The sequence below is a fragment of the Platichthys flesus genome, chromosome 17 (assembly GCF_949316205.1).
Source record: "Platichthys flesus chromosome 17, fPlaFle2.1, whole genome shotgun sequence".
NCBI classification, from domain to species: Eukaryota; Metazoa; Chordata; class Actinopteri; order Pleuronectiformes; family Pleuronectidae; genus Platichthys; species Platichthys flesus.
The window spans coordinates 7,692,293-7,715,968 of NC_084961.1; the positions used below are offsets into that span (position 1 = coordinate 7,692,293).

The 23,676-nt window shown below is 44.5% G+C and overlaps 1 protein-coding gene across 1 annotated transcript in view; it reads left to right on the plus strand.

Moving 5' to 3' along the window:
• The window catches only part of tshz1 (teashirt zinc finger homeobox 1), a 29,489-nt gene extending 10,067 nt beyond the window's left edge, over positions 1–19,422 (plus strand). The window contains exon 3 of the mRNA XM_062410505.1: positions 14,800–19,422. Within this exon, the coding sequence (XP_062266489.1) occupies positions 14,800–18,161 (3,362 nt within the window). The 3' untranslated portion in view covers positions 18,162–19,422. The remainder of the gene's footprint in view (positions 1–14,799) is intronic.
• Positions 19,423–23,676: the final 4,254 nt, after the last annotated feature.

Below are 23,676 nucleotides of genomic sequence, written 5' to 3' on the forward strand. Positions count from 1 at the left end.
TGCGGTTGCCTGGTTGGATTTTGACTTAATATGTATCCTCACGACAACTGTACACTGTTGTTTTGAATATAATCCGTCTACAAGCATCGGGGGGGAACATTTATATTCATTTAACACATGCAAACTAAGCAGCAGCTTTCGGTAAAACTTTCTTGTCCCCCTTTGGAGTTGTACAGAGAGCTGCTGTGTGTAGAGCATGTGGTGCTAAAGCCACCACGGTATATCATGACACTCCCCAGTACATGGCCCCTGAGAAACGCCGGCCTCAGCACATCAGGCCGGCCGCCGCGAGTGGCCGAGAGTCAGGGGGCGGAAACTGTTATCCCCCCTGGGAGTGTTTATTCAACTGATAAGGTGGGTTGAGAAGCAATGAATATCATTTTTTGGACACTAGTTTACTGCAGATAAGCCATCGGGGAATGGACACCGTTAACAGATGACACTTTGTCCTTGAGAGCGGACACATGGGGAAGGTCACTCCGCGGTGTACTGCCACCGCCATCTCTCTCTCTCTCCTCCCCTTATACCTCTTCATCTTTATCTCAGCCTACTCCCTTTTTCTCTCATTCTCTTCCATCGTTTTTTTTTTTTTGGGGGGGGGGGGATTATTGGCCCTCTCTTTCTCCCTCCCCCTGTAAGCCTTTTCTCATCTCCCAATCAGTCATCAATCTCTATCTTACTGACTCAGTTCTCCTCGGCCCTGCTCATATTTTCTTTCATCTTCCTCCCTGTCTCGAGCTCTCATCTGGAGCTCTCTCACCGGATGCTCAAGAGTCAGTGAACTGGTTTCAAGAACATGAACTCAACATCTGAAAAGGAGAGCTTAATACTCTCCTCTTTCAGGCTCACTGGCCTTGTTCTCATATATCAAGTCCCGGTTTCTCCCCCCCCCACCCCCCACCCCGACAGTTTGATTTCAGCGACATCCTGCAGTCAGACATCTGACTTGTAAAAATCCAAAAGGTCACAGGGCCATAAAGTCTCGTGTCATCTTCTTTGAAGCCTGAAACACATGACTGTCACATTTTCCAAGAACTGTTCCCATTAAGCAGAGCGATCCATAAAGCATGTTGCACAGGAAAAGAATCAAAGCGCATTTTGTTGATGTGGTGCTATTCAATGTAGTTTGACACTTTCATTAAGAAAGAAACCCATTGACCACGATTTGCTCGGGGTTACACACAGTAATCACTTAGCGGCCGCCGGCCCCTGTTTGTCACTTGACGGGCAGTTGAAAGGAGATATAACGTCTCGTGATCGCAGTCGATTCAACTGCACCACATGCTGCCCCCCCCCCCTACCAAACAAAAATTCCTCCCAAATCTTTCCTGAGCCGGCGTCTTGTCTCAGACAGTGACGGTCACAGGGGGGGTATAAGCTGGGCTCTGTCCCTGTAAGTCGTCTGTCTCACAGAAAGCAGCAGGAGGCCCCTCGTACGCCCAAATGTCTCCTGTCAGCGGCTCTGTCCTCACTCAGGGCCTGACACACTGAACCAGCTGTCTCTGTGTAGGACTCGCTGACTGGACGTCCACCTGAGCAGCTGTTTCTGACTACCTGTCTCTGGTTGTCAGGTGACCAGACGGTTGGCCTCCGTACGTGTCTCTCTGTAGTCCATCTGCCTCTTGTCTTCCTCTTAACATATTGATTTTGATTTGATTTAGCAGAATGGATATTTAATGTAAATGCACCAATCATTTTGGAGTGTAACTTTAATGGTAGGGATGGTAGGATGGTATTATAATCTCTACTGCATTTATCTTACAGCTGGATACTGTGAGGCGCCAGGAAGTAGGTAATTGTACCTAAAACAAGATACAGAGATCGACTTAGTGAGCTCAAGAGGCTCTGGAAGATGGATTTTGTCCCTTTTAGACAGAACATGCTAAGCTAACCGGCTGTTGGTTATTTTACTGAGTGACAAACATAATGGATTCACCGATCATTTAATGTAAATGTGGAGCTTCTCCTTTAACCTTTCCTTTGTCTAACCAGTCCATTACTATCTATTTCATAGTATTTTTTTCAACCTTACTTTTTAATTTGGGTACAGATTGCTCATCAACCTTAGTTGAGGTCTGTGTAATACATCCGTCATCTTGCTCAACACATACTTTATATTTGGAATTTATCTGACCTGATATTTAGAGTCCAAGAATGGCCACATTCCCAGATTTGTCCCTGTGTGTGAGTCACTTTTAGATAAGTGTGATGAAATTAGACTTGTTACTTAACTATTATTTTTTAGCCTCGCCTCATAGTCGCAACCTGAAGGTCTGAAGTGATGACTCAGCAGCTTCTGCATTAAACTAGATGGCTAAAGCGTTAGCTCAAAATATACTTGACTTATAAAGAAATAAATGTAAACAATAGGTCTACATGGTTTGTGAAGCATAACATTTGGATTCAGGATCGTGCTGCAATTTAAGATTATTATATATATGTTAATATTTCAATACTTTAAGATCCATCACTTTTCTTTCTGGAGGAATACATTATCATTCATATCCATTCGTAAGAAAAGGTCAGAGGACTTTACTCCCTCTATCGCCGTCTGTTGAGCTTAATGCCACATGAGTGAGCAAGTCAATAAAGTATCAATCATTTATAGTTTTCAGCAAGAAGGAAAGTGCAGGTCTGAAGTAGCTTGAGGCTTCTGTGGTATCAACACCAACAAGGGACTTTTTTTATTAACACACAGCTGCTGTTTACACTGATCTGGACTCTGTTTAGGTCAAAAACGTTTGTATATCACTGTATCAGTATGACAAGGATGTGAGGATGCAGATCTGTGGAGTCTGGACAACAGCAGAATGGGACCAGATTATTTGTCAGCAGAGGGAATAAAGACATTTAGCCGAGTGCATCGCTAACAACAGGAATGAGATGAAGGAGCCGAATGTTTTATCTTGATTGATCACATTTATCAAATTCAGTCCATTAACCCTCTTACCTTGTGAGACTGTCCCCTCCTCTCAGTGTGTGAAGTGAGACGACCCCACAGAGGCAAAGTACACACGATCCTCTTAGCATTACAGAGAAGAGGTTTCGTCTGTCAGGGGAGAATCGTGAATCTCTCAGAGCTTTAACGGGTAAAAACAAGATGGTGCTCGGTGTGATCTGTTTACCTTGGAGACCAAAGTAAGTCATGGTTTCTGAGCTGCTGGTTTCAAAGGCGTTTGATTGCACTATATAAAGTTTATGGTTAAACTGTCAAAATAAAAAGCTTTAATTACATTTCTTTGAAACTAGGGTCCGATCACGACATCTTAGGAATCAGTGGCAATTCTTTTCTGGATATTTACATCAACCGATATATTTGTATCTGACTTTTTTTAAAATTCTGATATCAGCATCGGCCCCAAAGATCCGTATCAGTCAGGCTCTAATCCTCAGAACTATTTTAAAACTACGGTTGTACATTTTTAGCGTTGCGGTGCCAGACCAGAGCTGATGTTAAAGCGGTGCAATCCTGAGCGGGTGAAAACGCGCACCCCTCCTCTGGATACGTGGGATTTGAGGAGCTTGAGTGTCTACATGAGCAGGGCCACAGAGCTAGACAGGATTGAGTGAGGCGCTATTGTGTGTGTTGTGTGTACATCTGTGTGTGTGTGTGTGTGTGTCTGTGTATGTGAGAGAGCGAGAGAAAGAAAGAGAGAGAGAGAGAGAGTAGGTGCAGAGAAGCAGCAATTGAAGGAGGGGCATAAAGGGGTGAAAAAGAGGAGAAAAAGAGAGTGACAGTGAACAAAAAAGAACCAGGGAGGAAAAGGGGAGGCGGGGGTGAGGGAGTGGAAAAAGAGGAGGCAGAGCAACAGAGGAGTGAAAGAGAAATGACTTGAGGGGTTGAGGGATGGAGGGAGAGGTGGAAGGAGCGAGAGGGAAGAAGTATCAAGGCGGTGGAGAAGAAAAAAAAAGAGAGAGAGAGAGAGAGAGAGAGAGAGAGAGGCAATGAAAGCAGTTGGCTAGGGGAGGATGTCACCCATGGCTGCCACTCATCACTCACAGCTTAATGACACTGTTTTTTTTTTCTTTCCCCGTCTCCCGCTTCGTTTCTGTGGGAGCGGGGGGGGAGGGGGGAGCTCGCCTGCACCCGATCAAACGGGGTCATTCAGAGTTCACAACCTCCAGGTGGGACCGTCCTCCGCTGGGGGAATGTCTGTGGCTGTGTGTGGCGTGGGGCTGCAGGGGGGGGGGGGGCGGGGGCGTCTGCAGCACGAGGCCGAAAAGCGTCGACGTTTGGGTTTATAAGAAAATAGAAATGAAGGGTAACTAAGTCGTAGATGAAGGTTAAAGCCGTCGTGTCCACGTACAAAGAGAAGAGCACGACAAAAGATCCATCATTCTCCTGCGACAGATCTGTAAACACGGCCGCAGACTTGTTTTTCCTGCCTGTCAGCCTCTCCCTGTGGTCAAGGTGCACATGCCTCGTCCCCGGTTTTGCGCTCCGGTGTTTACACGTGTGTACGTTTGAAGCATGTGTGTTTACGCGTGTGGATACTTATGCTCGCTCGCAAGAAAACTGCTCGGTCGAAAACCAACTGTCTGTTGTTTCCTTCTGGGATTGGCCTGGTTCCTATTTCAGCGTTTGGATTTGTGATTCGGTTTGTGTTTGTGTGTCTGTGTGTGTGTGTGTGTGTGTGTGTATGTATGTACGAGTGTGTGTGCTGAGCTCCATTTGTCCTCTCACTCATTCCTGTTTCTGGGAAGCATCAGCCGTTTAAAACTCAGACGGCAGGATTTTTTTCCTCGCTCTCCTCCTCGCACCAAATTTGGGGAACAGCTGGGGCGGCCATGACGATGATTTGTCTCCCTCTGCCCGTCTGCCTGACAGGTTGAGACCATACACACACACACACACACACACACTCACACACACACTGAGGGAGACACTCACTAATAGGCACATATACACACAATTAAACATGGACTCAGTGTCACAGACACACACACACTCGCACAGACACATTCCCCTTTATAAGAGGCCGTGTTCTCAGGGCGCTGCCAAAACACTCTGATTTCCTTTAGCCTGGGCAGCCATACATCAGCTTGGGGCCTCCCAGCCCGGATGGCAGGGGCTGACAGAATGACATGTGTCATTTATCAAACGAGGGGCGCCGGGCCTCAGGAAACGAGCAGACCGCCGCGTGACAAAGCCCCCCCGAGAGCTCTCCTCCACTCACAGCGATGGGAGTGTGTCATGGGATCGACACTGACAAATCTACAGAGCTGGAACACACACGGATACACGCTGACACCAACACACAAGCACAGGAAAGACACAGCGAGAGCCACTTCCAGCGCTTATACAAACAAGTATCACGCGTTCTATTCAAGCTGCGGCCCTGAATGCAGCAGTTTAAAGACAGAGAACACGTCTGAATCACAATGGGGAAAGTATCTTTTCCTTGGATTTGAACATGCTGGCAGTGGATCTAGGTGTGCACATACCCACACATGCACCCACATATATGTTTCCCCTTGCAGCCAGAGAAGCAGCAGCCAAAGCCCGTCCTGTTGCCAGCACCAGGCCTGTCTGTGTGCCTGTCCTTCCTAATGAACGCTCACTGGCTGCCGAGAGGAACTCTCTCTTTGCTGGCAACGCCGCTCCGTCCCCGTCCTTTCATATCCACGCCACCGCACACTCACACTATCCCTCTTTCCTCCTCCATTATGTCTCCCCCTCTCTCTCTCTTCACTCCTTCCCTTCCCTCTTCCCGCTCTCCGCCGCCCCCCCCCCCCCCCCCCCCCGCCGCCGCCTTCATCCACCCCCGTTTACTCTTTCCAAAGCCCCTTCATTTGTCTTCATAAGCCTAATTTATTTTCTCTGCCAGATGCAAGCTGACAGCCATCAGTCTCCCTCTCCCCCACGCACACACACACACACACACCTGACCTCCTGACACGCAGATAAATACGCTAGCATGCACGCACGAACGCACAAACGCACATACCTCCTTCTTATGGCTTCTTATTCTATTGCGCTGTCTCTATTACCCTCGTGCACAGCCCATATTACCTCACTCACAGCTCTGAGGTCAGCTTTACAGTCACGTACCCTCTGTTTTACCCCTGTCCTCCACCCACTCCAACCCCCAAAACCCTCCCATTAGCATTACAGAAGATGGATGTGTCTTCATAGCGGGGATTGATTGCGGATATAGAGTTATGGTGCCATTTATGTGTGTGTGTGTGTGTGTGTGTGTGTGTTGGTGTGAGATGGAGGGCACTTTGGGAGGCGGTGTTGGGAGCTGAAATGTGAGGGAGGCAGGCTTTTCTCTCGTTTCCAGAACCTTCCAGCCGTTCGTTGTCTGTCCGCAGTCTGATATTGTGCTCTGTTGAAGGATTGCTTCCTCGCTTCCTGCCTCTCTCTCTCTGCGACTGTGAAGCTGTTCTTAGCCATTGTATACACACACACACACACACACACACACACACACTCACAGGCATGCATAGCTGGACACAGACACAATTAGGGTGAGATGGCTACTGATACAAGTCCACTTTAAGGGCTCTATACATAATTTACTGACTTTCTCCAGAGACCCATTTTTCTAATCCCTGCTCCCTCCTATAATTTCTTCCATTGTCACTTTACCGCCGTGGTCGTCAGGAAGTGGATGAAAACAAGCACATATACACACTCTCGGCTGCCGAGTGATTCAGCTTATGCTTTTGTTATATATTTGGTTACGCCTCTGTGCTCCTCGTCACGCTTTAAATCCTAAACCAGTGTTGAGACGGAGCAGCAGAACTTTGTTTAATGGCGCGCCAGACTTCAGCACTAACTCGTCACTTGAGTGGGCAGCATGAAAAAGAAAATTTGGCGATGCATAAAGGATAACGGTCTCCGATGGTGCACAACTGCTTGAATTTCCCTGGTGTCATATGCAGTTAAAAGCACTAAAATGTTTGGGGACGTTCGGGTTGTCCTGAGCAGCCTCATGCCCTGAGGGTTTGCGGTTAATTAATTTCCCTAAAGTGACTTTAGTTTTTTTTTTTTTTAACGTTATGGTTTCTTTGTCTGTCTTTGTGCATGCTGGGAAAGTGAAGTCAGTCGGGTCTCTGAGGTCCTGTTCTCACAAAGTCCTCTGGGTTCTTGTGTGCGGCCTTGTATCGCATATCTAGTGTTTGGGTTTGTTTTTGAATTCCTCACTGAGAAGTAGACGGAGAAGAGAGGAGGTGATGCACTGTTGTGATCCACAAAACAAAATGTCAAAAAGTCCCAGTCTCTTAAAGATAGACTATATAACAATTCTTCATTAACATTTCTAAAAATGACCATAGATCTATTTTATATACTTTGCTGTCTTTCGTAGTTACGTTATCCCAAATATTCCCAAGGTTCAATTCCAGAGAAAAGGATCTGCTTTACCCGTGGCTTTCCTGTCTGTGATATAACTTCCACAACGAACAATGTGTACAACTAAAATACGTGACCTCGTCCATGAACATGATTTGTGCCTGAGTCACGTCAGATAGATTTAAATCGGCACTAGTGGTGAAGACAACAACTCCCATGATGCTTCACAACGTCATCAAACTATGCCTCTTAGTTTGATTTTTGGATTGAGAGCCCTCTAACAGCCGAAGTTGCATTTTACACATTTATATCAGTGCTGTAGTTGTATGTTATACATTTTTGTCAGAACCAATTGATCCCGAATTGAATACCTCCCAAGTCGTCTTGAAAGTGTTAATCTTTGACAGAACAGAAAGGTGAAGATCAAAAAGGAGGCAGCAATTTTAGCTTGTTAGCTAAGTCACGCAATACGCCGTTATATAAGCCTATAAACTTGTTTAGGAGCCGACTTTAGTGTCCTGTGTAGCGATCACGCTAACAAGCTTGCTACATGCCTATCACATAGCTACCCCTACAGTTCAGATAGCATTTAGCCTCTTTATTAACTCTTTTTGAAAAAAAATACATTCTAAATATAAGTCACTTCATCATCTTCATGTAATCCTCTAGAGCCACATATTTAGCCGATGATGCCATGAGTCTGGTGGTGCCTCTCGTGCGGCGTGCAGGGCGCTTCCTTCCAGCAGGGAGGGATCAGATTGTAGGGCGTGCGTGTGGCCCTACATGTATTTTCTCCTCTCCCCGTGTCGCTCTTTTCCCGTCTCTATGTTTTGTTCCTTAGCAGTGTACAAAGTGAACGGCCTCTGTGAATTGAGGGGAGGGCTGACAGCGCGCAGAAGGTTGATTGATGGCTTATTGTGCAACCGGACTCGGCTAGACCGAACTGGTTAGGTTGTGACCCTGTTTTGGCCCCTCGCCCTCAAATTTTAGTCTTTTTTTATTCTGGCAGTCTTCCCTCCCCCCCCCGCTCTGCCCGTATCTCACCATCTACCTTGCATCATCTACATGCACAGTACATAAATATACATGTACGTGCAGACTAGACACACACACACACACACACACACACACTTCCTCTTCGTGCTTCTTCTCCTCCTCCCCCCCCCCCCCCCCCCCCTTGTCGTCTTTGCCGCACTAAACTCATCATTGCTGCCATCATTCATTCTCGGCCGTTTCCTTTCTTCCTTCCTCTGCCCACTTTGTTTTCTTTGTCAGTGCTCCTTCAGGACAGGTTTTGTCCCGTGAGTCATTCCATCCGGTTTCACTTTACAGCCACTAATCATTCGAGTCCGAAAAGGCTCGCCACTTTCAGGAAATGCACCAAAGAGGATTCTGATTCTGCCACTCTGTCTTTTTCCCGTAACTTCCCGGTCATCAAGCAATTCAAAATTAGAGGCTAAGTTTGCCTGAACAACAGACACCAGTTTAAGCCGTGGTTCAGACGGGGTTTTTTTTTTTCCTGCAATGATTTTCTGCTTCTATTCTCCACACAACCATAGTGATTTATGGTAATTATCCATCTTTGGGGTCATCCATCAACTGGTTGTTGCTAGGCGATGGGAGCAGCTGTTGTTTAGTAGGGGGAGCTCCACTGTCAGGGGCAATGCAGGTGAATTCAAAAGACGGCATCTATGAAGAAAGAATTAAACCGTGTTGCTTTGTTGAACTTGTTATAAATTCCTTTTTAGATCAAAACGGAGCATCTTTGTGTCAAGTTACAAAAAGAAGATTTTTTTTTTTTGCACGTTAAATAATTAAAGCTATGCAGAGACATGTGACCAGAAGATTGAACAAATACAGATGTTTTAAATTAGAATTTCATCAAACTAAATTTAACTTAAATTCTGTAGCTCGTTAATGACTGAAATCTGATATACTTGCTCTAAAGTAAATGTGTTAACCAATAAGCAATTGTCTGATGAAGCCTACATTGAATCAGTGGTTAGCATTGCTGGAGTAAATCTCACTCATATCACCTTTAATAAGCATTGGTAATGCTTTATCTGCACTTTGCCTGAAAACAAGCCAGATGGTTTGAAATGTCTGTGCAGCAACATTAGATTGTTGTGGTTGTGTGTTTGTGTGCATGTGTGTGTCTGTTTGGCATGAACGTGGAGCAGAAACGGCTGGAATCCACGGTGCCGATGATCTAATGGCTGTTGTTTCATCTCAGAACAAGCAGGCACTGACAGTTCAGGGAAAAGGTGATTTATGGACCACAGTCAATGTCATGGCGTGTCAAAACCGGTTCACATGAGATCTGAACAAAACGGACAGAGACAAAAGAGAGTAACTGCAGAGAGGAATAACAAGAGAAACATGCAGAGCAGTGCAAGAGAGAACTTGAAATGCCTTTTTTTATTTAGAAAATGCTGCAGTTGTCCTGATCATTTTTATTGTGGCTTTGTCTCTGTGAAGCCATTGTTGTGTCTTTTTCTGTCTCTGGTTTCCGTCTTTCCCTCGTTCATTCATACAAACACGTCTGTGATCTAATGAAGGTGAAGTACGCTCTCTGTTTGACCCATTTAAAAAGCCTATTAGCATAATATGAGTTCAAGTTACTGCAGATTAATTGGAACGTATGTGAAAGCCCCCGGGGGACTGTCCCAAGTTTTGGGAAATACTAATTCCTCTTTTATTTCATATACATTTAGGAGACTGCTCAGTTTGAAAAGGAACATCAGCTTTGAGACAGAATCCAGAGCAGTGGCCACAAGTTTAGGAAAAGTAAATTGTTGCCTGCACGTATATCCACCAGCATGATGGGCAAACGGCACTGGTTGTTTTGTTTTCCTCTGCTGGAAGAGTGGTGGGAGATAAGAAGGTGGATTGGTATGACACATGAGTAGCCCCGGAGATATTGCGCCATATGGTGGGCCGTTCCATGCGGGTAGGCTTTTACATGTCTGGTCAGGAATGCTGGGGGTAAAATTATGGCGAATACCCAGTGTCAGTGGTAATGCTGATCTGTAAATCTCTCTGTCGGGTCTTGGTGACGATGTAAAACACAGGATTTGTGAGACAAAATAGAAAAAGAGGGGACAAAGCATGTGGGAGAAATCTTTGTCACAAAAGAAATCTACATGGATCGAAAGAGTTTTCTATTTAACTAAGTTACTTTATTTGGTAAACGTGGCGGTGAGTCTTGATGCAGAATTGCATGAAAAGCTCAGTTAGTGCTCAGTTGTCTCGAGGCTGAGAGGAGACTGCTGGTGTGTGCCAGCTCTTCTCAGTGTGCTTTGTTCAAAGAGAGTGTCAGGTCCTATGAAACCAAAGCAACAACTATCCCAGAGTGGAAAAAAGAGCAAGAATGAAGACGACAGCAGCGAGCGGGGAGAGACAGAGATTGCCTGACGTACTCGGCATTACCATAATTGGCTTTTCTACATGATAGGACAGAGGAAATAATAATGTCATTTTATTTACAGCCTTCTCTCCGCGGAAACACGCACACACTCATGCACGCCGCGCAGGTCAATGACACACACTGATCAGGCCTGTCCAAAGCCATCAGAGGTGAGTGGCAGCGAATGGAGGGACCAGTGACAAAGCGAAACGGGAGAGAGAAATAAGACTGCCACGCCAGAGCTCCCATTTTGAAGGGCTGCTAAACGGTGTGAGGGAGCTTCCCCGGCCGCCTCGCTCCCAATGCAGCGCTCGGCCACGCAGGGCAAATCAGCCGGGTGAAAGCTGGCGGAATTGGACATTAGCACTGCAAATGAGAGTCGGGATTGCCCTCTTCTCGGAGACAACATGAATAAATGGAGAAGGTTGAGAGGGGAATGTGTGTCCTGGATGTGTGTGAACGACAGAGGGAGTGGGGGTTAATTGTGAAATTAATTTACAGTTCTCTTTTTTTTATTTTGCTCTGAGGTACAGTTGTAATACACATATGTGAATCCTGACTATGAGACGATTAAAAGTTTTTTCAAGCCTTCCTTTAAGGATGTTTTTTCATCACAGAAGAAGCCAAACTTCTCAAATGTTAAAAGCAGACTTATCCCTGTTTGAATAAAGATCAATGTTAATCTGATATAATATATATATAATAATAATACTTTAAGCAGCAGATAAGTTAAATATAATGGCTTCCAGTAAAGCGCATACCTTGGTCAACAGTCCTCTTATGAAACCATATTTTTTTGCAACATTTTTATTTGAACCTGCCCTAAAATTGTGCAGACTCCTAATGTCTGATGTTTTGTTTTTAAGATCCAAGAATTATTTCCTGAGAAATCAATCGAGATTAAAAAGAAATAAAATAAAACTATCTTGCCATGTTAAAGAAATTGAAAATACATTCTTGCATCAAGTGCCTGATCTGGATCCGCCCTAAAATTGAATGGTTTCTCCCTTTACCCACACTGCATCTTTCCGCCAAGTTTCGAGGAAATCCATGCGGTGGTTTTTGCGTCTTCCTGCCGACAAACAGACAAACAAACACAGATGGAAACAGTAACTCTTTGGTGGAGGTAGCAAGACGAGGAATCTGATTGGCTTTCAATGCCACCATTTAGCCTGTGACTTTCAGTTTCTGGTACTGTGTGCCACAGAAATATTTTTGCAAGAACCTTAATAACATTGAGGTTAGAGCACGCTCACTGCAGGCATGTTTATATTATCAGTGCATATGTGTTTCATAATTTTTATTGGCAAGGAATTGGTCTTCTCCACACTTGTCTCACTTTGATAATTCAACTCACACTGCTTCATGCTTTGGGGGAGGGATCTAGTTTGTGTGTGTCTGTGCATGTGTGTGTGTGCATGTGAGAGAGAGACTGGGGGATGTCCCACTGTGGTGTCACCTGTCTGCAGCAGGAAATCCTGGACTCTGGGCACAACAATAGTGACAGGCTCCTCTCCAGACGCAGATGGCTTTGCTCTCCCCCCTCACCCACCACAGTGCATCCCTGCCTGCACCTGACACACTGTGACACTTGACACACAAATGCACACACACGCGCACAAATCATTTGCCACACCTAGCTCAGTAACACACACATGGCAAAACCTCTAATGATTTCTCTTTCCTCTTATATCGTGCTTAGTTTGTTGGTGCTGTTTAACTTGTTTCCCTGTCTTGTATTGTTCTGCCAGACACACCCAAACACTCACACACACACGTACATACACACACACACGCACACACACACACACACCTCGTTTTCACTGGCCTAAACACATCTTTTCTCCTCTCTTTTCAAAACTTCCCCTCTTTTCCCCATCCTCCCTGACAGCACAAAGTGGGCTTACGTTTTTGACTGACAACCACAACAGACAACCTCACCCCCCCCCCCAACCCCCACCACCGTTTTAATCCCCTCCCTATCCCTCTCTCCCTCCCTCTCTCTCCCTCCCTCCCTCTCTTTCTCTCCCTCTTTTGTTCTGAGTGACGCGGGAAAGCCGCCGTGTCAGCATCTTTTCCATCTCTGATTGCCTTATTAGCCGGCGGTGGCACCCGCAGCTTTTCTGACACAGATGGTGAAGGAGGAGGCTTGGGGGGGGGGTCTAAAGAAAATGGCTGACTTGTGTTTGTTGTTGTTACTTTCCCCTCCCACCTCCTTTCGGGCTTGTTTGCGTGGACACCGACACCTCAAGCTGACACTGACACACTCCTGACAATGAGGCCTGTCAAGGCAACATACGGAGCATGGCAGGGAAAAAACTGGGATTTAGTGTCGGTGTACTTTCTGTGTGTGAGTGTGTGTTTGCAGCGCTGTCAGGTTCCTCTCACTTTGTCAGCTGCTGCTTTATCCTTAACCGCTCTCACCACATTGACTCTGAAAAGGTTCACTTGTGCATTTGTTTCAATACAGTGGGCTCCATCTTGATTGGCTGCATCTAGAAAAAAAAAAGAAGCTTTACAGGGGCTTTGGCAAAAGTTTGCACTCGCCTAATCTAGTGAGGAGCTCAAGTGAATGATGTCAGTGAATAATTAAGAGCTTACATGTTAGAGCGAGACCCGGCACAGGAGTGGTTTAATTAAAAAGACGAAGGCTGTACTCCGAGCGTTGCTCACACACCCAAGGCAGAGAGTTGCAGCTGTTGGACCTTCAGCTTTTCCGAGGCAGCAGTAACTGGCACCTCACAAACATCAGGTATTATGTCCACTCCTATTATGGGATAGAGAGCTACACGCTGTTTGAAGCCGACAGCACATCTGCCTCCTCACTGGAGACCGATTCTGGCACCTCAGACAAGCATCTTACAGGGGATGGATTGGGGGGAGCTGCCTTCGCATATTTAACCCTCTACTCTTGTCTCGTCCTGCTCTCCTGTAATATCTCCCTCTTAATCTGCTTTCAAGGTCCTATTTAAGCCTATTTCTTACAATAATGGGGCTCCAGTGAAATGTAATTGCTGTCGTTTTAGAAATCTCTGACATCTAGGTCTAAAGCAACGACTGAATCCAGATTTTCGGCCACATTTTGTAGACAACAGCAAAGAGACACAAGGCAGCCATTTTCCATTGATATTGTAAACCTCCCCCTATTCTTTTAAAATGGCACACTTGACGCTGTGAGTACTCAGTGAGCACAGGCAGTAACAACAAGGCTTGTCATGTCCACTGGCCATTTCCTAGCATCACGCTGTGAGGACTTCTGCAGCCGATGCCAAGTTGACTCCAGCCAACCATGGCTTGGCAAGTGAGATGCAGCTGGCATTTTCCACCACAATCTCTTACTTGTAAATCCATAGTAAATGCAGCATTCTGGAAGAATAAAGCAATTCTAAGTGGATAACGTATCTTTAGTCTCACTTCAGCAGCAGAATAAAAAATAAAATAGTAAAATACCCTCAATGGCTGTAGGATGTTGTAGCATTTTAATTTGCTGATAAGGGAAAACGTTGTGTATTTGATGAGTAGGCTGAAATGCTTGCACATAAGCAGTTAATTTGTCTTATTAATTCAGTGTTTCAACTTGAGTATATGTCAAGAAGGGAAACATCAAAGGGAGTCTTTAATAGAACGATCAATGAGGCAGTTTCCCTTTTACTGTTATTTTTTTAATTGAGAAGAGACAACAATGTCTTTATTTCCATTGTGAAGCTACTGATCTCACCACATGATTAATAAGTGTCATCAAAATCATAATTTTAAATTGTGCTTGTTTTTAGTTTTTAAGCAAAGCAGAAGCGTCTCAGTGGTGCATCTCTCCTCTCTACCCTTGCTGAGCTGTAGTGTTCAATAGCTTCATTAGGCAGTACAGTGAAGAGGACACTCTGTCATTGTCAAGATATGGATGTTTGCCACTTTATTATTGCAAACCTGTGTCCTCTTCTGGGTCTATTGACAAAAATATTTTATTACATATACCACCTACATAAAGTGTATGCGTAGCATGTGGCCAATGCATAATTTGTGTCTCATTTATCAACTATAGATATATTTTCATATAAAAATATCTAACGTCACGTGTCTCCTCTGTTTTGATTTCCAGCTTATGGACCCGATGACGAACCTGGATTGGACAAAATTGATGAAGAGGAACATCTGCAGGATGATGGCCTCTCTCTGGATGGTCAAGATGCAGACTATCTGTTCAATGAAGACGAAGAGGGAAGAGATCACTTCAGCTGCCAAAACTCTCCACTTAGCAATGGCACCAACCCAGATGCAGGGTATGCCTCCCCACTCAGTACCACCAGTGATCAAATGGTGGACCTTAAGACAATGTCTTCCTCTAATGATGGTCAAGAAAAGTTTGAGGAGAAGCTGGAGGAAAGCGCAGAGTCCATCAATGGCCTCTCACTACAGGACAGTCTGACGAAAATGAAAGCTGTCTATGCAAACCTGATTTCGGATGCCTCCTGGTCCAGCATTGCTATGGACATGCTTAAACAAGGGAACAATTTTGCCACTAGCAACGGCAATGGGAGCAATCACAAAGGAAGCAATGGGTTCCCGAACAGTCACAGCCCAGGGAGCATCCAGACGAAAGGCAGATGTAGCAGTAGCAATGCCTCGGCCACTACTAATAATACCACCAGCAGTACCACCACGAGAACAGTGTCGAGCAGCAGCCACAGTGGCACTAGTGTTAGTTCTGGCAGCGCAGGAGGATTATCCTATGACTGGCACCAGGCAGCATTGGCCAAAACTCTACAGCATACTCCATACCAACTCCTTCCTGAGCCTAGCCTTTTCAGCACCGTGCAGCTTTACAGACAAAATAATAAGCTCTATGGCCCGGTGTTTACAGGTGCCAGCAAGTTCAGGTGCAAGGACTGTAGTGGGGCCTATGATACTTTGGTTGGCCTGACAGTGCATATGAATGAGACAGGCCATTATCGTGATGATAATAAGGATAAAGAGGATGATCGAAGCAAGAAGTGGTCCAAACCACGCAAGCGTTCCCTGTTAGAGATGGAAGGCAAGGAAGATGCCCAGAAAGTTCTTAAATGTATGTACTGTGGCCACTCTTTTGAATCCTTGCAAGACCTTAGTGTTCACATGATCAAAACAAAACACTATCAGAAAGTGCCTCTAAAAGAACCAATGCCAGCCCTCACCAAGCTGGTACCCCCAACCAAAAAAAGAGCATTTCAAGACTTGATGTCCCCAAGCTCACCTGAGTCTGTCTCATCTGGCATACTCATGGGAGAGTCTCCCAAAGACCAAAAAATGTCTAATCCCTACGTCACCCCTAACAATCGATACGGTTACCAAAATGGTGCCAGCTACACTTGGCAGTTTGAGGCACGGAAGGCACAAATTCTTAAATGCATGGAATGTGGCAGTTCACATGATACCTTGCAGCAGTTGACAGCCCATATGATGGTCACGGGACACTTTCTGAAAGTCACAAATTCAGCCTCTAAGAAGGGTAAGCAGTTAGTTTTTGATCCTGTCATTGAGGAGAAAATTCAGTCCATTCCTCTGCCACCAACTACCACACGACTCCCAGCACCCAATGGGAAGTCACAGAATGACTCCCCATTGCCGCCCTCTAGCCCTGAGGACCGAAATGAAGAAAAAAAAGATGAGTTGATTGAGGAAGAGAAAATGGAATTTAGGGAACCAGAGAGAAAAATCAAAGAGGAGAAGGAAGACCCCCCGGAAAAAGCTGATAAACCTAGAAAGGCTATATCTTGTCAGTATTTGAGAGAGGAAGACTTGGAAGAGACACCCAAAGGTGGCTTTGACATTATCAAGTCTTTAGAGAACACAGTTTCAAGTGCCATCACCAAGGCCCAAACAGGCACACCAACCTGGGGTGGATACACAAGCATTCATGCCGCCTATCAGCTCCACGGATCTATAAGGTCTAACTTTCCCTCATCAGCACAGGTTCAACCTTTGTTCAGCAGCAACAGCTTGAAGGCATTTTCCGCTGATCTAGGTACTCTGATCCATTCACCAAATAGCCCCTCTCCACCTCCAAGTCACAAGAGCAACGTGCTGGCCATGGAAGAGCTAGTAGAAAAAGTGACAGGGAAAAGACAAGTAAAGAGTGAAAAAGAGGAGAAGCACCTAGAGAATAAGAGTAAGTCAGCAAAGTCACCATTGACAAATCTAAAGGATAAACGAGCTTCAACAAATCCTGACAATGTCTCAAAGGCAAAGAAATCCTCTGCTGCAGAGGACCAGACTGAATCAAGAGGCAAAGATGGAGAGCAGACAGCGAGAGAAGTAGAGAGACATATTAAGAGTGAAGTTGATTCACCAAAAAAGCCTGTAAGCAATGGCTGCAATAACCTGAGCATCATCACAGATCACTCTCCTGAACAACCACTTGTGAACCCTCTCAGTGCTTTGCAGTCTATCATGAACAACCATTTGGGAAAAGCTTCAAAAGTGGCAACACCCTTCAGCGACCCGTTTGCAATGCTTCACAAGATCAACAGCAACTCGGCCCCGAATAAGTCAGCCGAGCCGGTGAGTCAGTATCATGAGGAGGAAGATGAGCAGCCCATGGACTTAACAAAATCCAAAAACACCAATGGCATTACCACTAAGGGTACTTCTACTTCACCACACAACAACAGCAGCAACAACAGCAGCAGCAACAGCAAACCAGCTTTCCGAGCTTTCTCTCAGTCTTCATCACCCCCTCTGCGGGAGAATGCTTTGATGGATATTTCAGACATGGTGAAAAATCTGACCGGCCGTTTGACACCAAAGTCTACAACCCCATCTTCCATCTCTGAGAAATCTGACGGCGACAGCTGCACTTTTGAGGACGGCCTGGAGGAGTTGTCTCCCATCCAGAGACGGAAAGGCAGACAGTCAAACTGGAATCCTCAACACATCCTGATTCTCCAGGCCCAGTTTGCCTCCAGTCTCAGAGAGACTCCTGATGGAAAGTTAGTGATAACTGACTTGGGGCCCCAGGAACGGGTCCATATCTGTAAATTCACTGGTCTCTCCATGACTACTATCTCTCATTGGCTGGCCAATGTAAAATACCAGTTAAAACGGACAGGAAGCACAAAGTTCCTAAAAAATATTGACTCTGGCCAGCCTCTGTTTTTGTGCAGTGACTGTGCATCCCAGTTCAGGACTCCTTCCTCCTACATTCACCATTTGGAGTCCCATCTTGGGTTCACCCTGAAGGACCTGTCCAAGCTATCCATAGACTTACTAGAGCATCAAGCAGTCAGCAGAATAGAGGACAAGACTTTCGGTCTGAGTCCCTCTGGACTCACAGAAGAAGACACTGGCTCCATCTATCAGTGCAAACTGTGCAGTCGGACATTTGTGAGCAAACATGCAATCAAATTGCACCTTTGCAAATCCCATGGGAAGTCGCCGGAGGACCACCTCATCTTTGTGAAAGAGCTGGAAAAGTTTGACAAATAATGAAGTCAGACAAAGTTGACAGCTTGACGGATCACTGTTGCACTATGACTCTAAGCTTCAATCTGTCATAACGAATGGTGCCACAACTGTATTAAGCATTGCTGGGACGTATATTGTAATGCTGACATGGTAGCTTTAATACCACTTATTGTAATTATTCAACTGAGTAAATGGCAGGAGCATGCACTACCGAGGCTCGAAGATGTGTTAGAGAAGGTTTTGGTGACATAAATGTACCAAATCGGTGCAGCAGCCATGGCACTATGTAGTGACTGACTGATTGTTGCTTTTGTAATGCACTGCATCTTTTCTGAGCCTTTGGGAGAAGTACATCTTGTTTTTAAACTGGGCCATGCTCTTATTTTGATCACTGTTTCTCAATGGTTTTTAAGATAAATATATTTCAACACAACTTGCATATTATTTATGAGACGGTTTCTGCATGTTTCTTATGTAAAGCAGTGAGCATATTATGTCTAATGAACTTTTAACCACGATGACAAAGCTAATATCCCTGGTTGTCAAATTTTGCATACCGCCGTTTATATGAAGGTACATGGTTTAGAAACGAGGCCATGTGACAGATGGTGTTCTAAAACGTTACGGTGATTTCAGCACTTTAGGGAAGTGTTAACTGATGAAGACTTGTGGGTACAAATAACCGCACATCACCGTTTTGAGTTTCAATTCCCTCGATCAACATGGCATCGTGGGGACTAGCTCTGATGTTGCTTTGTGTTTTGCCATTAAATCACAGAATGTCTCACAAAATGTCAAGAATCTTTGTTTCTCCAGTTAAATATAATTTCCTGGTTGTTTCAACATGTACAGTATTTGCAGTAGGCTACCAGTTTTATTATTGTGAAGCTATAAATAAAGTTTAAAAGTTATCGTATGAATAATCAGCAAGTATGTGTACATGTATGTCAACATATATTGCTCTTTACAGTTCAGCATTATTTGTACTGTGTGCATTTTTATAATGTTATTTTCTAAAACAATTATGGGGGGGGTGTAAAGCTACAGAATATTGTTGGACCGTAATGCCATTTTTTTCAGTGAAAAGTAGGTCCTGCAATGTGGTTTACATCAAATTACAGAAATTTACTGGCATCTGCTCTGATGCATGGTACTGTACATAACATTTAAAAAAAAATATTGCTCATTGATAGAATTCCAGGTTTTTGTCCTCGACCCCAGTTATTCAGAATGCCATTCTTTTATCCTCAGTTGTGAAATAAACTCCATGTCCTGGATTAAACTGACGTGTCGTTTGAGTGATTTTGGGAGAATGAGAAAGTCCAGATGAACGCAGACATTGTTTCTCTTTTGTTTCTTATAAATGTTTAGTTGGAAGTTTTACATACATTTTGCAAAAAGTTGAATGTCACAAACAGCATTTTAACACCACATGTATATATTCTGCAAACCCTAAACACACACAAAACAAATTGTATCAGAGTTGTTAAACTGTCTTTTCTCAAACCATAGTAATTCAATATTTATATTTTCTGTATGGAGACTAGTGAACATCCTTGCTGCTCCTGCACATTGAGGTTATATGTGGGCTACAGATAACAGGCAAAAATATAGGGATATAGGGAGTACTGGGGAGTTTTATTGATTTGTTGGAAGCTTCCAAAGCTCTTACTTGCTGTAGCGGAGACAGAGAAGGAGCTGAGTCCAAGTTTAAGTATCCCATTTAAGTGGTAACTACACTGCAGGTAAGCTCTCTTATATTCCAGGATACACTGGAATGTCCATCCAGCCATCTACTGTCAGCATCATAAATACAATCTAGTGTGACAGGCTGGAGTTTGACAGCACTCCACTTGACAGTGCTCTGACAGCCAACATGGTGCTCCAGCTGAAAGCAGACAAACAGCTGGTCTGACTTCTGAATTTGTGTCGAATAAATGAACTCCGGTTCATCCTCTCAGGGCCACTGGGAGCTCCGGGGGGCCGGGCTGGAACCACTCGGAGCACTCTCATCCTTTCTCAGCCATCTTACAGCCAGGGTTCTTGTGCATCAACAGAGGCGCCGTCCTGGCTGGTGCTACTTGGACAAACAGGGTGGAAGCAATGTCAAACGGGACCTGCTCTCTCACACTCTGGATCATTCCTGGGAACGTCTGAGTGAGCAGCAGCTTCCCCACTGTGAGTCACAGCTCCTGTAACTCTGAGACATAACAGTTTGCCTGAAACAGGTTTTAAAGATCCTCCATGTCTATCACTGTTCACGGTCAAGGTTTCCGGTCAAAGTCTCTGGTGGAGTGGATTTCCACTGTTGGGTTGTTTAATTAGAGCTGTGACTGATAAAATGAATGTCAACCAACTTGCACAAAATACACATTGTACCTCTCCATTAGTTAGTTGATCATGTTACAGCTATTAAGCAGCGGTTGAGATATGGTATTCAGGCAAATTTCCAAAACACTATCCTGCATCTTCGACCAGACTGTCCCCACTATACTAAATCCCTGCGTGTTTCATACCAATCAGGTTTGTACGTTTTCAAACTTTATATTTAAAACTTCAAGGACTCAATTTTAAGAATCTAAGCTCATGGTTCTAAAAAGCACATGGTGCAAGAGCATTAAGGGAAGAATCCAAATCCAATTATTCCAGATTAACATTAGAAAAAAAGTCACTGTACTACTTTCATGGTTCGTAACGGTTGTACTCTCTCTATGCCTGTACTTTATGTACAATGTGCAATAAACCAGTCATAGTGCCGTCTCCTGGTCCCTTTTAAAGGCCAGGTGTGCTTGCTCCGTGGTGGTTTGCTATTTGCCAGGTAGCAGGAGTGAAAGCTTCTATGCAGAGAAAACCGATCCTGTCTGTGCCCGTGTGTGGAGTCTGACAGCAGACCATCTGTGTGTAACAAACACAGAATATGTGAATTCTGCACAAGCCTATGTGTGTGTGTGCTTGTTGTATGATAACTCACCCTTAAAATAACAGTGAAATACTGAGCCACTGACTTCAGCTACAGTTGGTCAGTCGCACAATCTCTTTCCACCACCTCAAGAAACTGTTGTCCTGAAACTAGCAAAGATACTGGCACTGTTATACCACAGGTGTAAGAGAGGGTCCAAGTTACAAGCCCATTGCCAATTGTATCTATATAGCACATTAAAAATAACTTGGTTGACCAAAGTGCTTCACAAAGCAAAAGGTACAACAAGAAGACAGCAAGACGCAAAACATCTAGATACCAACAGTAAAAGTAACATAAAATAAGACATACCAATATAACCCAGATGACATCACTATGACATCATTCAAGTTGAAGTACTGAAGCAGCTGTTAAGACCATAAAGACTGAAGTCAATATCCCCCTGCATAAAAGCTTGCAGAACATTTGTAGTGTAACCTTGTAGCAGGTGAGTATAACTTACGCATATTCTCTTTACTACCTGGCACTCGGTCTGACACATTTAAATACATTGTTGAATAAATGTGCGGCTCTTCGATTCAGAGCCCGTGACGAGCGCCACGTCAGTGAAGGTGCACGAGCAGTTTCAAATGGAGTCGTAATCCCTTTTAGAAAAATATTGTCATTGTCGTTAAAAGAAATCGGGATTTGACTTTATGGTTTAGCGCGGAGCTAAGCTTTATAGTTCAGCCAGAGACACCTGATAAAAGAGGCCGTGGCACGTCTCCACTGAAGGTATTTAAGTCGACATGCACCCACCCCACGCAGCTCTGAACACTAGCCTCAGGCACTTCTCCCAAGAAACAATAGAGTTCCAGTGCCTCGCAGCAAGCTTTGTGTGGCAGGGAAATGTGAGAAGTACTTGTGAGAAATACAGAGAAGAGTCACCTAGAATAAAAGTCACATTAACACCTACACTCATTTTTATAAAATGACTTTAAAAGTGGTGGTTTCTTTCAGGTTTAGACTTTAACTTCATATATTCTTAAGATTATTTTCTTTGTTTCTATTTCTTGACTGAACTTAACCTATTTTGATATGTTATTCAGTGTATGATGTTTTTATATCAGTGGAGCAAAGTAAACTTATTTTATTTTATAAAGGTGTTATATGTATAGAATTTATGTCATAAGACCATGTGCAGTATTGTCTTTTAATATATGGAGCAAATGTGTAAAACCTGGAAGGTTGATTGAACAGAAATACAATCCATGCACATTAAGTGGATTTGTGCCTGTGTTTGTGCGTATACTATATAGTAGTAATAAAAACACACACATATATATAGACATGGAGAACATGGAGGTCTACCATGTTGCTGTTTTCGTGCACGGTCTCCACAACAAACCATCTTTGTCTTGTCACAACAGATACAAAAGCTCCATATGACTTTGTCAGGCAGTCAATGTTTTGTTTGTTCTCTCATGACTCTTGTTTGCTTTAAAGCAAACACAAAATAAATTGGCTCCATGTCATCACCACTACCCGGCGAACAGAGGCTCACAAGACAGCAGCACAAATCTGATGCTAAACAAAAGGGTGTTTATGACAAGAGGCATCGTGATGCAGCCTGTTATCCATTTATAATAATCAGAATGGAAAGCCTGGAGTCGCAGTAAGCTGTTCAGCTGCTGAGCACTAACATCTGTACATCCATGAAGTACTAAGTGTCAGCAGCATGCACGTGATGGTGCGGGCACTGTTTGAATCCTTGTGACATGCGTATCATGTGTACTCATGCCGACAGCAAGGACTCGCTGAATTAACCCCGTCCTCTCCTGTCACCCCTCGCCGCTTTCCGGGCAACCTTCTGTTGATCGCAGCTCTGTGTGACAAGACCTCGCTTTCAAAAACACACATCACGTGCACACCTGAGGGAAGAGGCGCACCGAGAGAAATCCCTCTGTGAATGTGCCGTGTGCTTTAACGCAGGGAGGACTGGAGTCACTGGAACCACGTTTTAGTGCTCGGTTAATTCGCTGGCCCCCTAATTAGGTGTGACGTCCCATTTCCATAAATTCAAGTTATAAACAAGAATATGTGTTTGACTTCAGGAGCAGGAGCAGTATAATGGGGTTTCAGCAAACAAGAAAGAGAAATACAATTGTGTTACTCGTGCCAATAACACTTTATTGTGTATAGTATTGTGGTTGAGTCTCTGCAGGTTCTCCTCTCAAAATGCAGCTGATCCTAAAACATTGGATACTTGCCAATCTCTTGATTAGTTACAGTTACATTCATATTTATTGTTCTCATGATCAAAATAATATTCAGAATGTTTTACGCTTTAATTAACACAAATATTCACCTCATCCCACACGATGTCTCTACCTTTCCGGGGCCTGAAGTTGTGAGACGTCAATCGGACCTGACATCACTAGTTTCTCACTCGGCAGATAAATACACCTGAGGTGGCAGACTCCTTCATTTCCACTGCAGCCCCTCTGACAGCAGGAAAACAATATAGCACCTTAAATTCCTGTCGAAACATTCAGCCTCGGCGGCGGATTCGAAGGGAAGCCGAAGGTTCCAAATCACCCGAGACGTCTCGTCATGGACAGAGAGTTCAATCCGATC